Below are 22,632 nucleotides of genomic sequence, written 5' to 3'. Positions count from 1 at the left end.
GGGACACAGCCTGCTCCCCCTCTGGGACACAGCCTGCTCCCCCCTGGGACACAGCCTGCTCCCCCCTGGGACACAACCTGCTTCCCCACTTAACCCATCGGGATTTAAGATGGAAGTCACTGCTGGGCACTTCTGGAGGAGCAGAGGTCCGTGGACAACAGACTGACACGGGATGGAAGGATGTGAATTTACATTGAGGGGAAGTGGGAACAAATTTCACATCTATTTCTTGGAACAGAAGGAAGGTTGGAATGTTGGATCAGCACATCACAGGCTGAAGGACACAACCAGGGAAGATGCCATCTTCAAGTAATGCTGCTCTTCCAGGAGCTGGGCAGCAGTCACTGGAAGCATCTACAGCCACTGCAGCAACCTAAGATCTAGTCATAAAAACTGAGGCTGTTCTAAGGCTTCAAAAGCACCTAAATTCTTTAACAATAAAAACCCCTTCTTTTACAATAAAACACTTAGCCACTGCTTTGTAAAATCCACAGATGCCCTCAGGTCCACCCCACCCCTCCTTGAGCTCCCAGCCCCAGGGCTACAGAGCTCTCTCTCACATGAGGAGCACTGCAAGGGCTGGAACTCCCACACTTTGATCTGGACTCAATTAAAAAGCAAAGGACACTGAGCAAACAGGAGGGGCTCAGAAAGTCTGGAGAATGTGCTTTGGCTGTGCAACATGGTAAGAACTCCAATGTTTAATATTGCTGAGAAGATGGAAAAAAAAATACCCAAGACTGAAAAACCCTCCTAATAGCTACAAGGATTCTCATTTTAGAAACCTGGGTTAACTGAATAAAGTCACACTAAGAACACTTGTTGGGCTAAAACAAGTGTGGGAGGATAAAATATACCATCTTCCTCTATTGATTGCTCTTGTTTAGATGGGCTGTCTTGGGAGAGGTCTGATATTTGAAACATCAGTTTATACCTTTAAACATTACACTGCAATGTTTAAAGCCAGTATGATATCTGTCAACTCCAATTCCCTTATCTCCTGCCTCTCCTCCCTCATTCTGCTGGCCAAGGAATAACAGTTCTAGGACAATACCAACACGCCCTCACAAATCTCCACAGTTTTTTATAGTCCCAGAGCACAACAGTTCTGAACACAGAACACTGGGGCCCAAAGGTAAAAGAGAAATCAACATTCTCTACAGAATTTCACCAACAGCTTGGGGTGGAACTATTCCTACAGAGGTGGGCAGCAGTAGTGACAAGGGCAGGACGAGCCTGGGTGGCCAAGGATGCTGGAACAGGGTCTGAGTCACACATGGGAAGGCAACACAGGTTTGGATGCTGAAAGCTGGAATGACAAGAGAAACCTGTGCTGATGTGGCCACTCGAAAAAAAACCAAACCTGCCCTTGGGGCTGGAGGGTGGGAGGGCTGCAGCACAGCCTGAGCCAACGGGGCCTTTGCAGGTGCTGGTGCTGCTGCCCTGGTCAGCCCTGGTGCTGCCAGATGAAACACAGGGAGCATCTCCAGCACATCCCATAATGAGCATGGCCTTTCTTAAGGAGTTACCTCTCTTTCTATGGGCATATTCTCCTATCCAGCACCTCTATCACATGCAGCTCCCTGGAAGCTGCTGGGTTTGCCCTGTCATGGGCAGAGGTCACAGTGCTCATTGGGGCACATCAGCTACTCAGGGTAGGGGGGGAAGAACCATCCCCTGTCAGTGCCCTCCTCCTTACCCATGACAGGCAGCTGATGACTCACTTAAATGAGAAAGCCAATGTCTAAATTAGTTTAGATTAATCCTGCCCCTAGAACCAGCCTCAAGGCTACCAGGGAACAGCCAGCACTGATGACAAGTGCCTCAGGGAGCCACTGCTGCTCCTACAACTCCACAGAAAAGACGATGCCATGAGACAACACAAGGGGTCAAGGGCCAGCAAACTGCAGCTGAGCAATTCAACAAGCCTGATGCTACTCGGGGAGACCCCATCCCCTCTCTCAGCAACAGGAGCATTTGGCTCCGGGCCCCCCCTTGCAGCTTGGCCTCTGCTGAGCCCTGAGGCAGCATCCCAATCCACATCCAGCTGGGTACCACATTCCTGCCTGACCAGAACCTGCACCCCTGTGCTACACAAACCCCGTGTGCTCCCAGGAGGATTGTCAGCCAGGCCAGCCCCTGACCCAGTGCTGCACCTCCCAGCCTTGGCTCCAGCTCCATCAGCCCTGCACAGGAGTCAGCTCCCAGCACAGTGGGAGCAGGGGCAGTGGTGACAGCAGTGGCAGCAGCAGTGGCAGTGGTGATGGCAACAAGGGATCTCCCTGCTGACAGCCTGACCTTAATCCTCCCTCCACACTGGCAGTGGTGACTCACAGCTGCCTGGGGACATGGTGCTGTATCCCCTCCACAGCACTGACTTCATATTATGCCCTTCTGCTCTATTTTTACCCCCATTAAAGCCTCATGTGGTAGGAAAGACCAGCATTAACTATTAGTATACCATTTTAATCTAGCTCACATTACGATCTACAAATGGTAATGCTGGCACCAGTGGTTTAAAAACAGCCATAAATATGTATGTGCACATTTTAAAGACAGCTCTTGCAAATCCCAGTTCCCCCTGAGACCTGCATCACTGATCCCCACAATCTGCCCCTGCAGTTGCCTTTCCCAAAAACCCTGTGCCCAGTGGGAGACACTTGGGGTCCCCTTCCCCATGGGCTCTTCCCTTCCCTGCAGGGTCCCCAGGCAGTGACTGCAGCCACACAGCCTCCCACAGCTGCTGGGTCCTTCTTCCTACACTTTCTGTAGAAAAAAACCCCAAACCTTAGCTTCTAAAATTAGGGACTTTATCACTGATCTCAACACTGAGACCAGTGACTTTGTAGCTCCTGGGGCTTTGACACCCACTCAGCTTCCCTGACATTCTCTGTGTCTGGAAGCACTGGTTTGCTCCAAGGTTTTGCACCCGGGTGTGCACTGACCCCTCTGCAAAGGGGTGCAGAACCAGGGAAGAACCCAAATGCTTCCTCTATTTCAGACCTGCTGCTGCTAAACCCTGAACACTGCCTTGAATGTCTTCTCCAAAGAGGAAGGAAATGGATGTTTATCTAGACTCTTCCTGCTCTCTTCTTTTTCTCTCAACCTACAGAAGCTATGGGCTTAAAAGGTCCAAGAGCAAAAAAAAATCATAGTGGTTTAAAGTAGGAATTGTACCAGTGAAGATTTACCACTGTCTAATTAAATAATGCAGGTTCGGGGGGGGAAAAATAGTAACAATACATTAAGCAAACATTTAATCTAATGCAGACATAGTCATACCCAGTATGAAGGCCACCACGTAGTTTGAGATCTGTCCCATCCCCACTATGAGGAAGAGCACTGTGAACATCTCCCAGCTGGTGGAGAAGATCTGCAGGAAGCTGAAGCCAGTCTGCACAGCCATCGTCAGAAAAAGGATGCTCTTCCTGCCAAACCTTTGGTAAAAGATAAAGATTATTACTGAAACAACAGGTATTTATGGAGGGGCCTATGTAAGAGGGCACAAAGGAGCACAAAGTGATGAAGCTTAGCACAACCTGAAGTTTTGTTCATCTTAAAGAATTTTATTCTTTTTGTATGCACTAAAAAAATATTAAAATTCTCAAGACTCAGGAAACAAACCAAGAAGAAAAATTAAAAGCAGAAACTTCAGGGAGCCACCAGACAGAGACTAAGGAGACAAGGCAACAGTACAATAGGGAGACACATGAAGATCGCCACACAAAAGTTAGTAGATGTCACATTACTGACAGAGACCCCACAACAATCCAAGGAATAGCTCATGCAGGAGGGTGCCTGGGCCCTGGGAGAGGCTGCCTGGCTGTGCTGCCACCAGGGCACACACGCTCCCTCAGATGCTCCCAGTGGGCACATGGCACCAGTGGGATTTAGTGATTATCTCGTCTCCCTTTCAAACAGTAACACCAACTGACTTCTGCACTGGGGCAGGAGTCAGGAGATTAAATTCGGATCACATGGAATTTAATGCTAGAAGCTTTAGGATTAAGACTCCCAATGAGTTTTGAAACCCCTCTCCTAAGAGCCCAGAGGAACACTGCTGCCTTATGATATCCTCATTCCCAGGCAGAACCAAAGCAGGATCAGAGATCCCACTATAATGGTGTGGACACAGGGTTGAGGGCTGTATGGAGAGGGCAGCAGAGAATTGCAGAGGGAGTGTATTTTCTGCAGTCAACACTTGTAAGGCCAAAATGTCAACACTGCTCAGATAATGATTAAATGCCTGTAATGATTTTTTTGATACTGTACGTAGTGAGATGGTGCAACACAACTGCTATCCATTTACAGGTTATCTGCTTTTTTCTTCCTCTTGGATGTGCTTACTCTATTTCCAGCAAATCAGCTCTCCTATGCAGAGCTTCCATTCAAAGGGCAAGTTTCTATCCTGCAGCTCTAACAAGGGATTGTCAGTTAATGTGTGACAAAGAGCAACATCTTTGTCAGATAAAGAAACAGTTGTAGATCAAGGGATTTTTGAAGGAGCCAGGGCAATTACCTCATTTTGATCAAAACCTCAGAATGGCACATTTAACTCCTTTACCCCTCCTAAAAACAAACCCTGGGCGTGGCCCTGGGACTGCCCTGCCCTGCCCACGGTGTTACCTGTCCGAGAGCTGCCCCGAGATGAAGGAGCCGATGAGGACCCCCACGAAGAACAGGGAGGTGGTCAGGGGGGCTTTCCAGTCGTCCTCACACACCAGGTTCCACTGCAAGACAAGGGCCTGACTCAGACATAGCCACAGTGCTGGGCACGGGGGCCACTGGCTGGACACTCACACACCTCCAAGCAATTTAATTCCATTTCCCCACACCACATTTCTACCCATCACTGGCACTGCTTTCTCAGTCAGGGTCGCTGCTGGAGTGCCCTGCTTTAAAGCACAGGAAAAGAAAGGGAAGGTGGTTCCCACCCCAGGCAACTCCATGAGGCCAAACCCCCTCAGGTGTTTGACAGGACCCCATCCCCGCTGAGGGGGGAGCAGTCAGCAGTGCCAGGCCTGATGGAGCTGGTGTGTGCAGCCCCAGGGCTGCCCTGGCCCTGTTTCCAGCACAATCCCCCACCAGACCCCCAGACCTGGCTCTCCATGGCCCGGGATGTTCCCACCAGTGAAGCAGAGCAAAGGAGATGGGTGAAGAACTGTCCTGGCTAGGGACAGCTTCCAGTTACCTGACCTCTGCCAGCACAAAACCTGCTGCATTTCAGTAACTTCTGGGGTTGACAAAGCATATGCAAGAAGAGGCACAGAATGAAATCTCTTTTCCTGCACTGACGTGTTACCAAATTCTGTTCCATCTCATAACCTGCATCACTGACTTGCTGCCCATCACTCAGCCTCATGACTGCAGTTGGCTGGGGCTGGAGATTTGGGACAGAAGCCAACATGGAAACTTCCACCTAAAACTACTCATAACCCCAGACAAGGTTTAAAAAAATAGCAATGGCATCATGAGTCTCTGTCCACCGAAGTTACAGCTGAGCGTGTCTCTGCCACAGCTTGTTCCCATCCTGGTGACTAATCTCCTGGTTAGGCATGCCTGCCAGGAACACTTAGGGATAGGCTTCAAACATGTCAGTCTCAGATCAGATAATACTACCATAATGGTAATCTAATTAGATCCCAGATCAAAGTATGGCATAATTTTAATAATTAGCCACGCTATCCGAGAGTGGGGCATCGCCTGCCCCAGCACACACCCTCTGCTCTGGGAGCCCTCGGGCCAAGCCCAGGCAAAGGCAGGGGGTGGAGCAGGATCCTGCCCTCAGGGCTGCTCTGGCTGCTCACTCAGCCGCAGGCTACAACAAGGAGCAAATCTTGTGTTTCAGAGACACCCAGGTGCCATCTGATGGCACCAGAGTCCTGCCAAAGGCAAACCCTCCTGGCCTGGTGGCTGAGCTTCGCTGCTGCTGCACAACAGGCAGGTAAACCCCAAAGCAAAGGAGGGGGTGTGGTTTGATGCAGTTTGCTTTGGACTATAACTTAGCAAAGAGTTGCAGCCAATGCCTATTTTCAGGCAGAACAGAGATGCACTGCCAGTGGTGGGGAGCCAGGCACCTCTGCCCTTTGCTCTGCAGGGTAACACCAGCTACAGGACAGAAAAAAGGAACTGAGTTTAAAACACAGCCCATGCCTCCTCCTAAGGAACACACACATCTTCAAGGCAGGAATATGGAGACTGGTGGACTGAAACGTGCCTCCAAGACTTAAATCCAATTAACAACTAAAAGAGCCCTATGGCAGCAGTTGCTGTAAGGTGTCTTCTCATCCCTGCTGGCCAGGGAGAGGTGATGAGGTGTGGCCCCCCCAGACACACACCCATGGTTATCTTTGCTGTGTTTGGTAAGGGGGATGTGAGCAGTGGGTCAGTGGGGCTCTGGTATGTTCGAGGATGCTAGCTGTGAAAACCAGATACAGGGATCTGCTTCACCTGTCAGAGAAATGGAGATTTCTGTGAAGAAGTCTGGTGGAAATCAAATCCTCTATTTAAGACAAAACAAAATTCAGCTACAGGAAACAAAGCATTAAAAGTACACTGCAGAAGTGTTTCAGCACATCCTGCTGCACCTCCCTGTCCCTGGGCAGAGTTTGCATCTGATACAGACTATTATTAATTACCTGGATTTGAGCACCCCAGTCTGGGGTCACCAGCACAGTACCTGTTCGTAGACCTTCAGACTTGAGTTGCTCAGGGTTAAGGATCAGTGTTTTTAAAATGCCTCCACGTGCCAAAGGCACTTTGGCTGCAAAGCAAACCCAGCTAAATAATAACTTGTCCATAAAACTGCATTGCCTCCTTGGTGCCAATTGCCTCCTACCCAGGTGTTCACTCTCCCTTTTCCCGTGACATACTGCACAGCCAGCAAAAATTCACTGCACAGGGTCAAGTCTTTCAGATTTGGGGGATGTGATAAAGAGCACCCAGCAGCTGTCTGTCTGTCTGCCGGAGGGGCTGCTGTCTGCAGCAACTCACTGCATCTGACCAGAAAACACCAACACATCGAGTCCCTCCGGCTCCAAGTATGCCTTGGAGTGAAGCTGCTGAGTGAACAAACCCCACCACCTATTTTAGGACCTTGGCAATGCAGCCCTACTCCACAGGTACAGCTCATCTCCCCAGTGCCACCTCCCACCCCACAGACACTGGCTCTGACTGAGGCTCGTGCCCTGGCACTGCACGGGGATCAAGCACATGTCAACACAGTGAGGTTTCACTCCTGCTCCAATGTAGAGGGAAAAGTGAAAAGTAACTTATTTGACCTCCTCCTCAGAGGCTGCATCGATCACAGCCAGCACCACACATGGGCATGGGAGCTACAGCCACGGCTGAACTATCTACAGCTACAACTTCCAAACTGTCTCTACTGGACTAATTATTCATTAACCAGAAAATAAGTAATTCTGATATGTCCCTAGCTAAGCATATTGGAGAGCAAAGTTCATGTAAGGTTCCAAAGAAGAGCCCTGAATGCAGGAATAGGAGCTGCTCAAGAACACTGTTATTACATCACTTAATTCCCATCAAATCCCTCCAACCCTTTCCCACAGCAGTGGGTGGAAAAGCTTTCTGAAAAACTGAAACTACTGGATAAGGTGTCCTGACTGCCTGAAGAGACCCAGCCACCTGCATTCTCAGTCAGAAATCACTCATTAACCCTCCTGAGAACCAGCCCAATCACATCAGAGGAGAAAACACTAATGGAGCCTTGTGTAAATGGCCAGGGCTGTAAAGCAGGGAAAATCTGAGCTGGTTTACAAGAATAAATCTGAAGATGAATAACTCGAGAAGTATTAATTATTCACAGATGGCTCCATCCTGCTCCCTGAGCACCAGGTCCAGCAATGAGACCAGCTCTGCTTGGTGCACAAGTGATGAGCACAGGCACCTCCTGCCCAAGAACAGGGTGTGTTCCCGGCGCTGGGCAGGGCTGCTCTCCACTGATGGAAAAATCCATAAGGGAACAAAAAGACCTTCAGATGCTTTCAAACCACAGCAGCTCCTACCTAGCCTCTCGTCTCTGCCAGTTCCAAAAGCTTCTAATTTCTGCCTTTGCTGACAGTCAGTGCCAGGGCTGGGACAGGGACTGAGCAGGGGGGCACAGGTGACAGGAGAGCAGCCCCAGTACATCCCCTGGCACTCACCCTGCCCCTCACAGGGGTCTCTCAGTGTGTCTGGGGCACACACCATGCCCAGGGTGTCCCCAGGGAGCAGTGCTGGGTGACAAACCGGCTCAAGGGAACTAACTGGATGCTAATGCCCTGCTCCAAAGAGCAGAACTGGTGCTGGCCCTTGAACCTCTAATTAGTGTCAGCTCTGAGCATCGTTATCTGGAAGTAAAACACTAGTAGGTTAAGTTCCAGAAAAGAACACCAATGAGCAGGGCCTGGGAGCCTGCCAAGGGGAAAAGGGAGCCCTGCAGCCCCTTCACCTCAGCTGTGGGATCACGCTGGACCCCACAGTGACCCACATTTCCACCTGCTCACCATCACACTCAGAGCCTCTTTCACATCACCCTGGCCTGATGATCACTTCTTCACCTGTGCTGTGGGCATGGTCACTTCTCCCCATCATCTCCATTTTCAGACAAGTAGATGACTGTGAGGACATGCTAAACCATGGCAACAGAGAACCCCAGACCAAGTAACATGGGTGCTGAGCTGGCATCTCCCAGTTCCCTTCAAGCAGCAGTAATAACAGGATTTCATGCAACTGCACGAATCAAATTAAATCTCCAGCAATTAATCCTGTGCCATCAAGTTCTGCTCCTCAACTGAGTTTTTGAACTGAAGCTGTTTCTTCCCTAAGCTCTCCTGATGGCATGTCCTGGCTTGTCTTTCCTAATACAGAGAAAAATGTTGGGTACAAAAATAAACATCTCAAATTTAACTGAACTGCCTCTTTTCAGCATTTCATCAGTGCCTGTTTTCCTTGTTTTGAAACCAAATTCTGTATTTTTTCCAAATGTCCATGACAATTTTAAAACAAAACAAGTATCCTTCTTTTCCATCTGGCTTACAGATGGGAACCTGGCACTTGGTTTCCATCTCTGGATGTGCTATTGCCTTTCTGGCACACCCCAAGCCTTGTGGCAAACCCCACTGCTGTGTCCCATCTGGATCCCACACAGAATGCTCTTGTTTGGCATCTGCCAACACAAGTTATTTACTGGTCATTAAGAAGGAATCGCATTTCTCCTCCTTTTGCTTCATTTACTGCCTCTCTCAGAGCAAGCACCAACTCCAAACCAGAGCCTATGAATTCAGACAGCCCAGGATAAACTGGCCTCCCTCTGGCAGTGAGTGTGGCACTGCCTGTGCCAGTGGTGGCTACCAGGCACCCACCAGGCAGCTGTGCCAGCCCACGAGTGACAGCTGGGCTTGTCTGTGTGCAGCGTGGGCAGCACCCACAGCCAGCAGCTTGACCTCGTGTCATGAGGGATCCCTGACTGCCAGCACAGCGGCAAGAGGTGTCACCCGTGCCAGTGACTTTGCCTTGGGCAGGTGAGAGGAGGTTGGCATTCCCTGCCCAGGTCCTGCCCTCCTGGCATGTGGCTGAGCCCACCTGTGCCCACCCCCAGCACAGCCCCTCCTCCCGTGTCCCCAGGGCACAGACCCCTCGCCTCTCCTTCAGGACCTTTCCTGGCTGTGCCACCGCGCAATGTGTTTTGGTGGCAGCTGTTGCTGAGTCACAGGACTCGTGAGGAGGGTTACGCAGCCACCCCCTGTCACGCAGCCCGAGGCCGAGCCATCAGTGCCTGACCAGGGCAGCCTTTGGCTACCTGGGACACGCTGAAGGACCGCGGAGCCTGCCAGCGGCCAAGTCCAAGCATTGCCTGGCATGAGGGTGAGCCCTGGAACCTCTGGAAGCCCTTACACAATGTAGAAGGGCAGCAGCAATCCTGCAGCTGTAGCGGAATCATTCTCGTTCTCTAACAGAGCTCCACGCTCCCTGCCCGCACGGGCAGAGGCAGAACAGCACGACCCTGCCACCACACCGCCAAACGAGCGCTTATGTGACCTGTCACCGCTGAGGTTCTCACAAGACACCCCGTACAGACGATGCCCCTGCAGAGCCTTACAAACCCTTCCTGGCTGCCCCGGGTCAGGCTCCGGCAGGAGCGACAGAGCACCTGCCTCGCCCCAACCCACCCATCCCAGCACCGACGGCCACCGAGACCACGGCAGGGCACGGGGTGCGGGGCCAGCGAGAGCCCCCCCTGCTCTGGCCGCAGCCGGGCTGGCTGTGTGTTATGGGACCGTGTCCGCGTCCCTTCACCGCTGCACCGAGAACGAACAATCCCATCACATACACAGATCACCGGGACGGTCAGCGTGTGGCAGAAGGAAACTATCGCGCTTCTATATTCAGCCTCTGTCTCCCCCTCCACACAAACATCTCTCCCAGCAAAAACAAGCTGGGAAACACAGCTGGGATGGCGAGGGCGAGCGGCTCCTCCAGCAACCTTCACCCCGGCATCCCTCCCGCTCCCCGCAGCATCGTGCCCAGCCGGACCTTTCCCACAGGAGCTTCACCCGCTGGCTCCTGCTCCCTGTGCACCCTCCCCAGGGCAGAAGAAGCCACCCCAGGGCCGGGCACAGCCCGGGGGTGGGATGTCACATCCCCGCGCACCTCGGTGACGATGGTGGAGCGGTACACGTCCCGGCTGTACTCCCAGCCGTCCAGGCACGGCTCCTGCTCCAGCGTCTCCAGCTCCACGTCGGAGCCGGGCCGCAGCCCCAGCGCCGAGAAGTTGGCGAGCGCGGCCAGGCGGTAGCGGCGGCAGCGGCTCGGGGCCGCCCGCCCGTCCCGCAGCTCCAGCGGGATGCTGGCGTTGAGCCACTCGCCGCTCAGGTTGGCCCCGCGGGGCACGGCGCACCGGTGCTCGGGGGTGCCGGCCAGGAACACGGCCGACATCCCGTTGAAGCCGTTGGGGATGATGCTGGCGCTGAGCAGGAAGAAGATGAGGCGCTGGAAGAGGCCCCACTCGCCCAGGAAGGCGGTGACCGCATCGTAGTCGCGCATGGCGAGCGCGGGCTCCGCGGCTCTCCCGCGGCTCCGGGCGCTCCGAGGGGGCGGCCCCGGCCCGGCCCGGCCCCCCCGGGGCGGTGCGTCCTGTCCCGGCCCCGGCCCGGCCGGGGGTTCGCTCCGACCCCGCCTCCCGCGGCATCCCCGGAGCCTCCCCGGGCACCGCGTGGGCACCGGCTCCGGAGCCTTCCCGGGAGGCGTTTCCCGTTTTTTTCCATTTCACCCGTTTATTTCCCTGGGCACCTGCGGCCGCAGCCGCGCCGGGCGGTGCCGGTACCGGCGGGGCGACATCAGCGCCCGGGGATCGCCCGGGGATCGCCCGGGGGCGATGGCCCCGCCGCCCCCAGCCCTCCCCCAGCCCCGAATCCACCTCCTTCGGGGACCCCCGCCAGGCTTCCCCTGTGTTGCCGCTGCAAGATGGAGGCACAATCGCACCATCCCTGCGGCAGCGGGCACAGCCGGGAATCACGGGGGCGGTTGATGGACAGGGACCTGGAACAGCGATCCAGCAGATGGGAGCTGGGGGGGCTGCCGGGGCCGGCGGGGTCTCTCTCCCTGCAGCACCCCACGAAACGTAAGAGCCAGCAGCGATGTGATCCCTCCTACACACCGGCACAGAGGAAAACAAGGATCACGCATCTGTAGAAATGAAACGTGCTCACAGCCCTTGAGATCCCGTCCCTAACTACAGCCCTTTGCTTTTCCCCAGCAGTGTTTATTCTCGGCAGCTGACAAGGTCAGCCGTGCCTGCCCAAGGAGTCTGTAGCAGCGCTGGCCTCGGGAGAGGTGCTTTTTATATTCCTATCTCCTGTCCATTAACTATTCTTGCTCTACACGACTCTGGCTTTGCCTGCAGTCGAATACATGGATAGCTGGCAAAGCCATTTCAGAAATCTGAGCAATGCTGTCACCTTCTGAAATAACTCAGGGGACACTCAGAACCCCGGTGGTGTCTAAACCAAGCACAGCACTCGCCCTGCTCACACAATACAGGTCCCTGGAGGTGCGGGCAGGGTGCCCGTGTCAGGCTGTGCCCAGCCAAGGATGCCCATGCTGTGGGTGAGGGCAGGCTGGGAAGCATCTCTCCAGCAGAGATGATCAGAGGCTGATGTGGGTGCATGAGAAGGAGGCACAGAGAGGAAGCAATGGCTCAGCAGTGCCTGGGGAGGAGAAGCAGATGGTAACATTTATCTGGCCGGGCACAGATCCACTGCTGCTTGGGGTATGGCATGAAGAGCCCACGTCAGGGGAAGGTTCAGATACCTCCTGTTTGGAGAGAGGCTGGAGGTGGCAAATCCATGCCAGGCCTGAGCCACTGCACTGCCAAAGGTGTCCCCAGTGATAAGAGCAGGGTGGGGGCCAGTTGGGGCAGATCAGGGGCTCACAGGCAGCACCAGCAGCAGCAGCAGAGCTCCACCTGCCCTGCCCTGGGGCTGTGCAAGAACCATGGTAAAGACAGGACACGCATGCCTGCCCCCGTGGGGAAATAAGGGATGAGAGTGCATTGTTGTAAGCATTAAAGTTAATGCAATCTTAGTAATTAATCAGTCAACAGTAGTTTTTTACAGAGGACTAATTTGCAATTCTCAGAAATAGCTGTGGTTAGGCTGCAAATTTACCATATCAACAGTAAGTGGTAGACACATATCACGTGCTCAGGTTTATCTGGTTTGCAGATGAATCCTTAATGTATTCTAAATTTCATGTGTTCAACATGAAAACACCACAGGTTTTTCTCTTTTGCTGTGAATCTACACAAGTTAGTTATTTCAGAAATCCCTTATGTTCTGACCAGTGCTGCCACAGCACAACGAGCTCCTGCTGCAATTGTCAGAGCTTTGCTTGGTGCTCCCCAGACTGTAAACCCCACTTGTGATCCAACATCAGGGATGCTTTAACCCAAGTATGGAGACTATGAAAACCACACACAGTAGTAGCCAGTGAATGGCTTGGACAGTTGTTGAGCAAATTCACTGTAGAGAAGGACCAGTCCTTGTTCAGTGAGGTGGGGGTCAGTCTCTTCTCCCAAGGAACAAGATATAGGACAACAGGAAATCGCCTCAAGTTGCACCAAGGGAGGTTTAGATTTGATATTAGGGAAAATCATAATGGAAAGGATTATCAAGCACTGGCACAGGCAGTGGTGGAGTCACCATCATCCCTGGAGGGATTTAACAGACATGTAGATATGGCACTTGGGGACATGGTTTAGTGGTGGGCTTGGTAGTGCTGGGGACTTTTTTCATCTAAACTATTCTATGATTACACCACAGCCTTATAAAACACGCTTTCAGCTATTACATGAAGAGCAGAATGCGGGAAATGAGGTCAAGGAGATTCCTGTAAAGCGAAACCAGATGCCAAGGAGCTGGCAGAGGGAGGGAGGAGTAACTCAGCACAGGGGGAGAAGGAGCAAACCTTTGCATGGCTGAGACGTCACCTCTGGTGCAAACGCTTTGTCTTGTGGAAGCAGGAAGGACACCAAGGGGCTGCTGGATGCCCCAGGCTGTCCCCCCAGCAGCAGAACAGCCCAGCTCCTGCTGACACACAGTAACAGGGGAGTGTCCCCCTCCCCCTGTGTGACACTGTGCCACCCCCGGCACCAGAGCTCCTGCTCTGCTCCGGGCTGGGGGGTGCTGCTCCTCCTGCCTGGGCAAAGCCCCTCTCAAGGGACCCTCTGCCTTGGTGGGGACAACTGTGTCACCCTCCTAGCAGCCCTCTTGAGAGCTGGGAATTGGGAAAGCTCATGAGAATTCCGAGTTCTGTGGGTTGTGTAGCACTTGGATCACGGGGAAGCTTCCTTATTGATGGGGCAAAGCAAGACCCATTCTGTATGTTTGCTGAGCCTGCAGTGTGTCCTCCCAGGGGCTCTGTGCCGGGTGCTGGAGCGCCTCTGTCACCCTGCTGGAGTGTGGGGCAGCCCTGCTCTGCCCAAGGCCCTGGCCTCACCCTCCTGGCTGCCTGCTGCCTGTCCTGGAGCGGGTGATCATGTCCATCAGGGCCACATTCTGCTGGACCAACAGCATCTGGGAAAAAATGATCTTTGGCAGCCTTTGCAAAGGCTCTTGACTCATCTCAGCCTTGCTGCTCTCTCAGCAGTGCAGTGTAAGTACCCCCAGAGCAGAACTGAGGGCTGCCTGGTGCCAGGCTCGCTGAAATCCCATTTACGGGACTCGGAGCTCTGAGGGGCACTGTGGCCATCACTGCCCAGTTCCCGGCAGTGGTGCATGAACTTTTCCCCTCCTAAGCAGAGCCAGGCAGACAAGCACTCAGGGTGATTATTTTTAGTCTTATTTCTGATAGGAATCCTGCGAGAGAGATGGAGCACCCGCATGAGGATTTGGGATAAACCCCCCAAAACACACCTACTCAGGTGGAGTCAGCTTTTCCAAGGCTATCCACCACTCACCAAGGACTTTAAATAGTTTTCCCTGGTGCAATGTCACTCCAGCCAGGGCAGGGACGCTGCTTTGGCCCCGGCAGCTGGCAGGGACCAGCACACGCTCCCAGTGCGGCGGTGTGGCAGGAGCAGAGCACTGAGGCACCCGTGCCCTGGGGCAGCACCCTCGTCCTGCTGCCCTGGTCCCCCACCCTTCGGCTCAGGGCTGCACCAGAGCAACAGGGATGGTCAGGGATCCTGCCAGAGGAGAAGCGGGATCAAACCCATCCCCGCGGTGTAAAACCACCTCTCCCGGAGCGATCTTTGCCAGAGGTTTCCCAAAGCGCTGTCCTCCCAAGGGATTTAGCTGTTACCACCCAGGAACCTCCCACCACGCCGGGATTCCTCTCAGCGCCGGCTCTTCCCCCGCCCTGCCCGAACCCGCTGGATATTCCGGGTTCCATCACTAGATGGTGCCGGAGACAGCGCAGCGCCCGCCTGGAGCTGCGCCTGGACCACGGCCCTGCATGGGCACCCCCTCTGCCCCTCACCTACCCCCCCGTCCTGTTCAGCCCCCTGCACCCCCTCTGCCCCTCATCTACCTCCTCCATCCTACCCACCCCTGCACCCCAGGCACACCCATTTACCGCTCTCTCCCCCACACATCCCACACGTTCCTCTGCACATCACACACCCGATGTGCTCCTTTGCACACCCTGTGCTCCCTCCGATGCTGGAAATGCCCTGGGACCCCCTGCCTGGGGAGCCGGGAGGCTGCACCCCACGGGCAGATCAGGCAGCCCTGGGAGGGACAGGGTGGCCGGTGTGCCTGGGGACAGGAGCAGGGTGTGGGGGGCTGCCCGAGGGCTCCCCAGGCAGCTTTTCCAGTGACAGTGCTCAGTGTCCCCAGCCCTGCCCTCCCCTGGTCCTACAGTGCCAGCAGCTTGTGTCTCCTCTGGGTCCATCAGCTCAGGGAGGACATATTTGTCACTGGCCTCCTGGAACCCCCCTCGGGTTTGGGAGTGAAGAACTAAGGTGTTTCTTCAGAAGAGAGTTATTCTCATTAATAAAGCCCAAAGCCTGAACCGGGCTCGAGCAGCAGCTTTGCACAGTAACATGTGACCTTGTGCACATCAACTGCCCCAAGAGCAGTGCTGGCCCCAGCCCAGGCCCTCCCCACTGCCCTCCCCGCACAAGGAACTGCTTTAGGACTGCCTCAAAATTCAAAATATTTAAGTGTCCTGGTGGAGAAGCTGCTCCCGGGCTGGAAGAGCTCTGTGGGTGTTTCCTAGGGAGAAACAGAGAGGCAGAACAACTTGCACAGAAGTTTCTTTAGAGTTAGGAGCAGTTTTTTGGGTTTACTATGCATGTGGGGAAGATTTTTTTTTTTTTGCCTAAAGTAATTAAAATAGCCTCCTTCACACATGAGAAAGGGAGAACAGGGAACTTTTCCAAAAAGCCTCTTTCCCTCTACCCCCCTCCTATGGCACAAAGACTTTTATCCTCATAGAAACAGACCAGCTGAGATTTTTTTAGAGTTCCCGGGGCAGCCAGCCAGTAACAAAAGCAAAGTTAAACAACTCCAAACAAAAGCTGCAGCAGAACGGGGGTGTGGTGGTGGAAATAATGCCTGGCTAAGTAGGAAACTTTAATGATGATACATGGAAAAAGTTAAACAATTAGAACTTGAATCAGACTGGCCCGGTTCCCACTTCATTTAGTTAATAAATGCTGTGCTTCATCACAGAGCTTACACCTCTTTTTTTCTAAAGCAGGGAGGAGGCTCCCCTTGTTGGGCTGGGCTGCTCAGGCCCCTGTGTCCCCCCAGTCTTGCCCCTGGGGATCACCCCGTGGGGCTGAAGCCCCCCAGCAGCAATGCCCAGGGCAGAGGGGCCAGGGAGGGCAGTGGCTAAACCACAGAAACACACCCATCACATGTGTGCATTCAAGGGTGAAGAGAAAACCACTAATTGGAGATTCATAAGCATGTTAATTATTTGAATATGTGCACTAATTAGACATGGAGTTACACAGACCCACACTAGGGAAATCTTTTCTGCCACATGCAGATCCTCAGAGGCTTTGTCTTTTAAATATTTTAGGCACATACAAGCAACAATTTCCATATATGAACACTTGCCAAATAAAACCTTTTAGGTTAACATCTATTGGAGGCACTTACCTCACATCCCTTCTGACTTTCCCACACACCAATGAATCAAATCCCAATCAGCTATTAAAACTACATTCAAATCCCCATCAGCTATTAAAACCAGCCCCATGTGGACTGAGCTACAGAAGCAAACATCCCTCTGACAGGGCTGCTCATCCCAGCCTGCCCTCGCCTCCTGATCCCCCACACTCCCACCACCCACTGGGCTTCTGTGCTCCCAGGGTCAGCTGTAACCTCCCCTTGGGAAGAAGGCCTGGATCACTCCAGCAGTGGCAGGGCAGTGACAGCCCCAGCCCCACAGAGCCGTGGGTCCCATCTGGTGACAGCCTGGGCCATCAGGCAGGAGCAGGTTCCCTTGGAGTGTCACTGGGACTGGTTAAACATTGCCAAAAACCTCAAGTCATTGGCATTGTGCAGGGGCAGATGTGGTGATGCTCTGGACCATCACAGGAGGAGCTGGGTCACACTGGGGACAGGAGCCAGGCACCAGTGCAGACACAATGGCCCTTCCCATCTCCACACCCTACAGGATGCCGGGTCCCAGGAAGGTCTCACGAGTTAAAAACACAACCAACTCCCCACTAAAGCACAGGCCAAACTTCAGACGAGCTCTCAGTGCCCCGTGAAAACCTTGGCTGTCTCCAAGATGCTTTTTGAAGTTTATCCCGTGTCCTCCTCACCTGGATGCTGAGAGACCCCCACATGTAGGAGTCCTGCCCCAGGAGAGACCCACCAGGGACCAGGCAAAGGCCAAGCTAAGTGATAAACCAAACAGTACAGTTTTATTTTGTATTTCATACAAAATGCACCCTCCCCATGTTTTACAGAGTTAAACAGCATTACCTGGTGACACAAAAGGTGACACTTGCTTGTGGCACCTCCTGCAAACCCCACAAGGGGAATGAGGTGCCTGAAGTCAGGAATCAGTGTGCCCTGGGATGGGGTTGTATGAGGCAGCTCCAAGCTCCACAGGGGAATCAAGTGAATTGATTACTCCTGAGAAGGGGTATCACAAGATGCCATGTGGAAAAACTGATCTGTGGGAACTTGGGGTCAAATTGAAAGCAAAGCCCCATGCCCAGCAGTCCCAGTGCTGTACTGGTATGGCAGCCAAGCAAGACAGCCAAGGGTGCCCTGCCAGCAGCCTGCTCAGAGGGGTGTTTAAAATGAAGGCAATGAACCAATTTATGAATTTCTTAGTGTTCCCCATGCCAGGGCTGCAGACCCCTGGCATCCCACAGGACATGGCCACAATGCAGGTGGAGTCAAACAGGGACAAGAGCCCCAGGGAGTGACAAACAGCACCGCTGGCAGCTGTGACCATCTGCCTGGAAAATGGGGACAGGCCCCTGTGCCATTTGTGTCATGAGTTCCCCATCACTCAGTTGAGCTGCATTCACTCATGGGTTTGGGGGAAGCCTGAACTTCCAAGCTACAGGCACAAGAGTTTGACCCAGCAACATGTGGGGATTGCAGCTGGACAGGAGCTGCTGCATTCCCTGCAAGGCTCCTCTGTGTGAAGAGGTCTAGATGTAGCTCAGTAACACCCTAAAATCCCTTCTGAGGTGCAGAACCTGTAGGAATAAATTGCCTGCTCAGCCTCAACTGGGATCATGCTCCCAACCCTCCTCCAGTCCCAATTTTCCCTGTTATGGAGAGCCAGAAGGGGAAGGAGTGCTTTGCCCATCACCCCATTTCTTATTTTCCTTTTCCCTGGAAGGAAAGTGAGCACAGACATTTATTTTTCTTCCCCACATCCTCCTTCTCCCAGAGTGAAGAGAAAGAGCAGAGAGGCTGTTGCAAAGCAGAAATAACCCCGTGGTACTGAACACAGGCTCCCATCACCACCCACAGCAGAATCCAGCTGGGGACTAAACTCTCTCTCCCTCCAAGCACTAACATGAGAAAACCCACATTTCTCTAATAAAGCAACATCTCAAAAAAACATGTTTATCTAAAAAAAGCAACACCTCATGATCCACAAAAACTTTTCCCCTCAAATAAAGTGGATGATGGACTTGACTGAAAGCACAGCCTTGGGACAAGGGTTTAAATCCAATCCTGCTGCCTTGGGACTCACCCCAGCTCCAGTTCCTCCCCAAGTGCCTGGAGGGATTTCATCACTCTCTCCCTGCTGGGAGGCAGACCCAGATGGCAGCAGCCTGAGGATCTAGAAATAAAGGACTACAAAAATACAGCAAAAAATGGGAAGAGTCAGAATGGCCAAAGCAAGGGCAGCTGTGGGCAGGAGCGTGGGAGGTGGGGATATCCAAAGGGTGCTCCAGGCTATTTCAGTGTCCTTTAAAGGTGTGCTTGGGTGATTAGGTGACAGAAAACAACTGAATTAGGAGTGGAAAAAGGAAGAGAAAAGCCTTGTCACAGGCTCAAGTGTGGAGATCTCTTGGGGAGCTCTAATCAGTCCCTCTCAGCCTCAAACTGCAGTGCCCTGATCCAGAGAATTTCACTGCAATTAGTGCTTTAAGAGACCACCCTTCCTTAGCACAGCTGCTGGGATGGGGCTGAGCTGGGGACCCACTGATACCACATCCTGACTCCCAGGGGGTCAAGTTTTAATAGCTGGGACGGTGACAGGGCAGGAGATTAGGGTCAGGATATAGGAGTCAGCTTCTCTTGTTAAAGTGCCTTATTTTCTTCGAGCTTTTAAAACATCTTCCTTGCTTTTTAAGTACAGGGAGGGCACACAAAAAAAAAAAAGGAATACTGGTTTTATATGAAACAGAGTAGAGAATTAATCAATATTTACACAGATCTTGGACAAGGTTATGGCACAGACTAATAACCCAACACAGCAACCCAAAAAGCAGAGTGTCAAAAAGAAGGGAAAAACCTGTTCTTAAGCTTTCAACACCATCCCCCGGAGATCCCAAGTGTACAGGGCTTTATCTGGGAACAGGCAGTTTGCCTCGGGCTGTGGTAGCCGGGGGTGATCGCAGCCGGCGCAGGACGTGGGTGGGCTCTGGGCTCGGCCCGACCTCTGCAGAGCACAGCCCAGGCTTAGACCAGTTCGACTTTAGCGTTGGGATAAACAGCCACCACGTCATAGCCCTCGGGGGGCTTAACCCTCTCCTTGGCGTGGGTCTCGCAGTACAGCTGCTCCTCGATGAAGAAATACCCCCTCTGCTTCAGGTTGAGGCCGCAGTCGTCGCACATGAAGCACTCGGGGTGGTAGAGCTTGTCCCGAGCCTTGACGATGGTGCCCCTGGAGAGACGGGGAGAGCTCAGTGAGACACAGGGAACGAGCACCGACAGCTTGGCCTGCTGCCTGCAGTGAGATGGCACTCAGGGACATGCCAGGGGGTTGTTGTGGGTTCCCATCCCGACACTTCAGCCCACCCGAAGCTGCCACGCTGCTCCAGGAGTGGTTCCATGGGGTTTCTGCAGGAAGGGACGCCCCATGTGCTGCAGAACTGCCCCACAGCTCGCTGCAAAGCAGAGCCCTAAATATCTGCCCTCAGCCTGGCCCTGCACACCAGGAGCCAGCCAGTAAATATCTGCCCTCAGCCTGGCCCTGCACACCAGGAGCCAGCCAGTAAATATCTGCCCTCAGCCTGGCCCTGCACACCAGGAGCCAGCCGTGGCTCTGCAGCTCGTGCACAGACCCTCAGCCCCCGGCACCAGCAGGAATATGGGTACAGGCTGGCACAGCCCACACTCAGCCAGCAGGGCTGGCATGAGCAGGATGTAAATTACAACAGAACATAAATCACGACAGATCATAAATTACAGCAGAGCAGAGCAGTAAAATGCCTGTATTCTCTGAAATCAGACCCAACATCCATCTGTCAGAGAGTAACTCTTCAACAAACAACCAAAACTAACCCACAACCCTCTTCTACTCGACCCTAAGGCGTTTCCCCCTCTGTGAGGCAGCAAAGTGCCAGCTCCACGCTGCTATTCATAGTCCCTGGGCAGCTACTATGATAAGCAGGGCAGAAACCACCCCATCAATCAGCCCTGTTTTGCTGTGAGATTCCCTTAAAAGGGACAATCCAAAATGTATTCCTCAATTCCATGCTTATATAAGGTTAGAAAAAAAAACCCCAGAGAGGGGCCTGACTGTATTCTGCTGTAAACCCCAACCCGTGTGCCCGGCAGGACCCACCCCGGCCGTGTCCCCCCTGCCTGGGGGTCCCCAGGCCGTGGCACTTACACGATGCCGTTCCCGCAGCGGGTGCACTCCGGGAGCATCTGCAGCCCCGACATGGCCCCGCCCAGCTTCGGCACCGGGGGCTTCATGTTGCGGGGGCTGCTCAGTCTGTCGAGCTTTTCACCTGCCAAGAATTAGAAACAGACAAACGGATTGAAAACTCCATCTCTCACGGCTTTGGTTTTGCTTTTTTAAGGAGTCAGATGAGTCTCTGCCTGTCACAAGAGAACCTGCAACTTCCTTGGAAGTTCTGGGACAGCACCAGCTCAGTACCTGGACCTTGTCAAAAGGCAAAGCAGTTGTGATCTAGAGACAGGAGGTGAATTTGGGTGTAATACTGTTTACTGAGTTGAGAAAGATAAATAGCAAAGAGCTCAGAAAAGCTCCAGAAAGGAGAGGTTCCATCACACCAACATTTTGGGTGCACTTGGTAGATCCACTGTCAGTCAAGGAGGCAGAGAGGAAAACCTTTTGGAGAATGAGGAAATTAAAACAAACAGTAATAGAATCACATGCATTTTTCTTCCTAGAGTGCTCATTTAAGCTCGAATTATCTAAACCAAATATTGTGATAGAAGATAAGGTCTTCTGGGGCACTAAGCCTCCTTTCATAGAAAGGTCCAACACAGGAAAGGAAGCAATGAAGATTTTGGGCATATGAACAATATCAGAGCAGAGTTTTCAGTGTTGCAGCCCCCTCCCTACAGACCATCTACCATCTGCCCTTGTATTTTGGACAACACCAACATGCTCGTTGCCAGCCCCTGGGACACTTAAAAGTTTCCAGAATCCACTGCATGGTTTTCCATGGCTCACAACTGACTGGTCTGTTTGGTGGTTCCTCTGTGATGGCCTAAGGTTGTAGAAAGTAAAAGGACAATTTTAGTCCATCAGCTGACACAGTTTGGAAAAGCAGTAGAGGAGCTCTTGGATGAACAAGCTGTTCTCCAGTGTTCTGACTTCCCACTCTCCCTGAGCCTCCAGAGTATTTCAGTCCATCTTCAATGACTCCTTCCAGCACTCCTGCCCAGGGAGTCTCTGCAGGGCACAGGCACGTCTGACCCAGGTGTCTGCATGCATTGTTCTGGTTTTGGAAACTTTAGAGCAAAATCCAGTGGAAGCGCCTCCCACAGACCCAGAAATGTCTCTGCCTTTCCAAGAGGGAATTTTTAGTGCCTGGAGCCGGTGCTTCATCACTCCTGGTTGCTCCCTGACCCCGTGCAAGTTCTCATGGTACACTTTGAAGGGCAGAGCTCAGCAAAGCTTCTTCCATGGAGAGAGCCGTGCTCCCCCATCCAGCGTGCCCAGGGATGCCTGCTGTCCTGGGCCTGCCTGGGAGGAGGGTGCACACCTGACTCCCCCCTGGGGTGCACAGGCACCCCCAACCCCAGCCCCCTCTCCAGCCACGGCTCTGATCCAGGGGCCAACGCTGACAGTGCTCCCAGCCAAGGGAGCAAAACCAACAAGGACCAATCCCCCACCAAACCCCACTTCCCAAGGTATAACACAGTGTTTGGTGATGCCAAGAGCCTTGACACATGTGAGTGCCTGCCCAGGAGCAGAGGGGGGCTGCTCCACCCCAGGGTTCCCCCCAGTGCTCGGCTGGGTCCAGCCAAGCCCCGCTCAAGTCCTTCCGCTGCCTTGCTGGGAATAACCTGAAACAACTGCTGGAGCTGTTGGCTTCCCCCAGCGGGAGACAAGGAGTGCTTGGAGCAGACATGCTCATCTGCCAACATTTAACAGTTAAGCTGTCACTGTCTCTCAGACTGAGTGCTTGGATAAGCTGCTTAAAAAAGAAGAGAAAGGGGGGGAAGAGAAAGAAAAGGATTTTACAGCAAAATGAACCCTGCAGAGAGGGCTGCTTCC

At 53.1% G+C, this 22,632-nt stretch overlaps 2 protein-coding genes across 3 annotated transcripts in view; both read right to left on the bottom strand.

Annotated features, from left to right (window-relative positions):
* The window catches only part of SLC22A4 (solute carrier family 22 member 4), a 22,136-nt gene extending 11,049 nt beyond the window's left edge, over positions 1-11,087 (bottom strand). For both annotated transcript variants that reach the window (XM_027643781.1, XM_027643782.1), the window contains exons 1-3: positions 10,651-11,087; positions 4,627-4,730; positions 3,283-3,437 (exon numbers count right to left, since the gene is read on the bottom strand). In XM_027643781.1, coding sequence (XP_027499582.1) covers positions 3,283-3,437; positions 4,627-4,730; positions 10,651-11,043 — 652 coding nt within the window. In that variant the 5' untranslated portion in view covers positions 11,044-11,087. The remainder of the gene's footprint in view (positions 1-3,282; positions 3,438-4,626; positions 4,731-10,650) is intronic.
* Positions 11,088-17,354: 6,267 nt separating this feature from the next.
* PDLIM4 (PDZ and LIM domain 4) overlaps positions 17,355-22,632 on the bottom strand; it is a 43,624-nt gene continuing 38,346 nt past the window's right edge. The window contains exons 6-7 of the mRNA XM_027643660.1: positions 20,770-20,890; positions 17,355-19,818 (exon numbers count right to left, since the gene is read on the bottom strand). Coding sequence (XP_027499461.1) covers positions 19,614-19,818; positions 20,770-20,890 — 326 coding nt within the window. The 3' untranslated portion in view covers positions 17,355-19,613. The remainder of the gene's footprint in view (positions 19,819-20,769; positions 20,891-22,632) is intronic.

This window comes from Corapipo altera, unplaced genomic scaffold (genome assembly GCF_003945725.1).
Source record: "Corapipo altera isolate COAL_440 unplaced genomic scaffold, ASM394572v1 75, whole genome shotgun sequence".
Classification (NCBI taxonomy): Eukaryota; Metazoa; Chordata; class Aves; order Passeriformes; family Pipridae; genus Corapipo; species Corapipo altera.
This window is presented reverse-complemented; position numbering and strand designations above follow the sequence as displayed.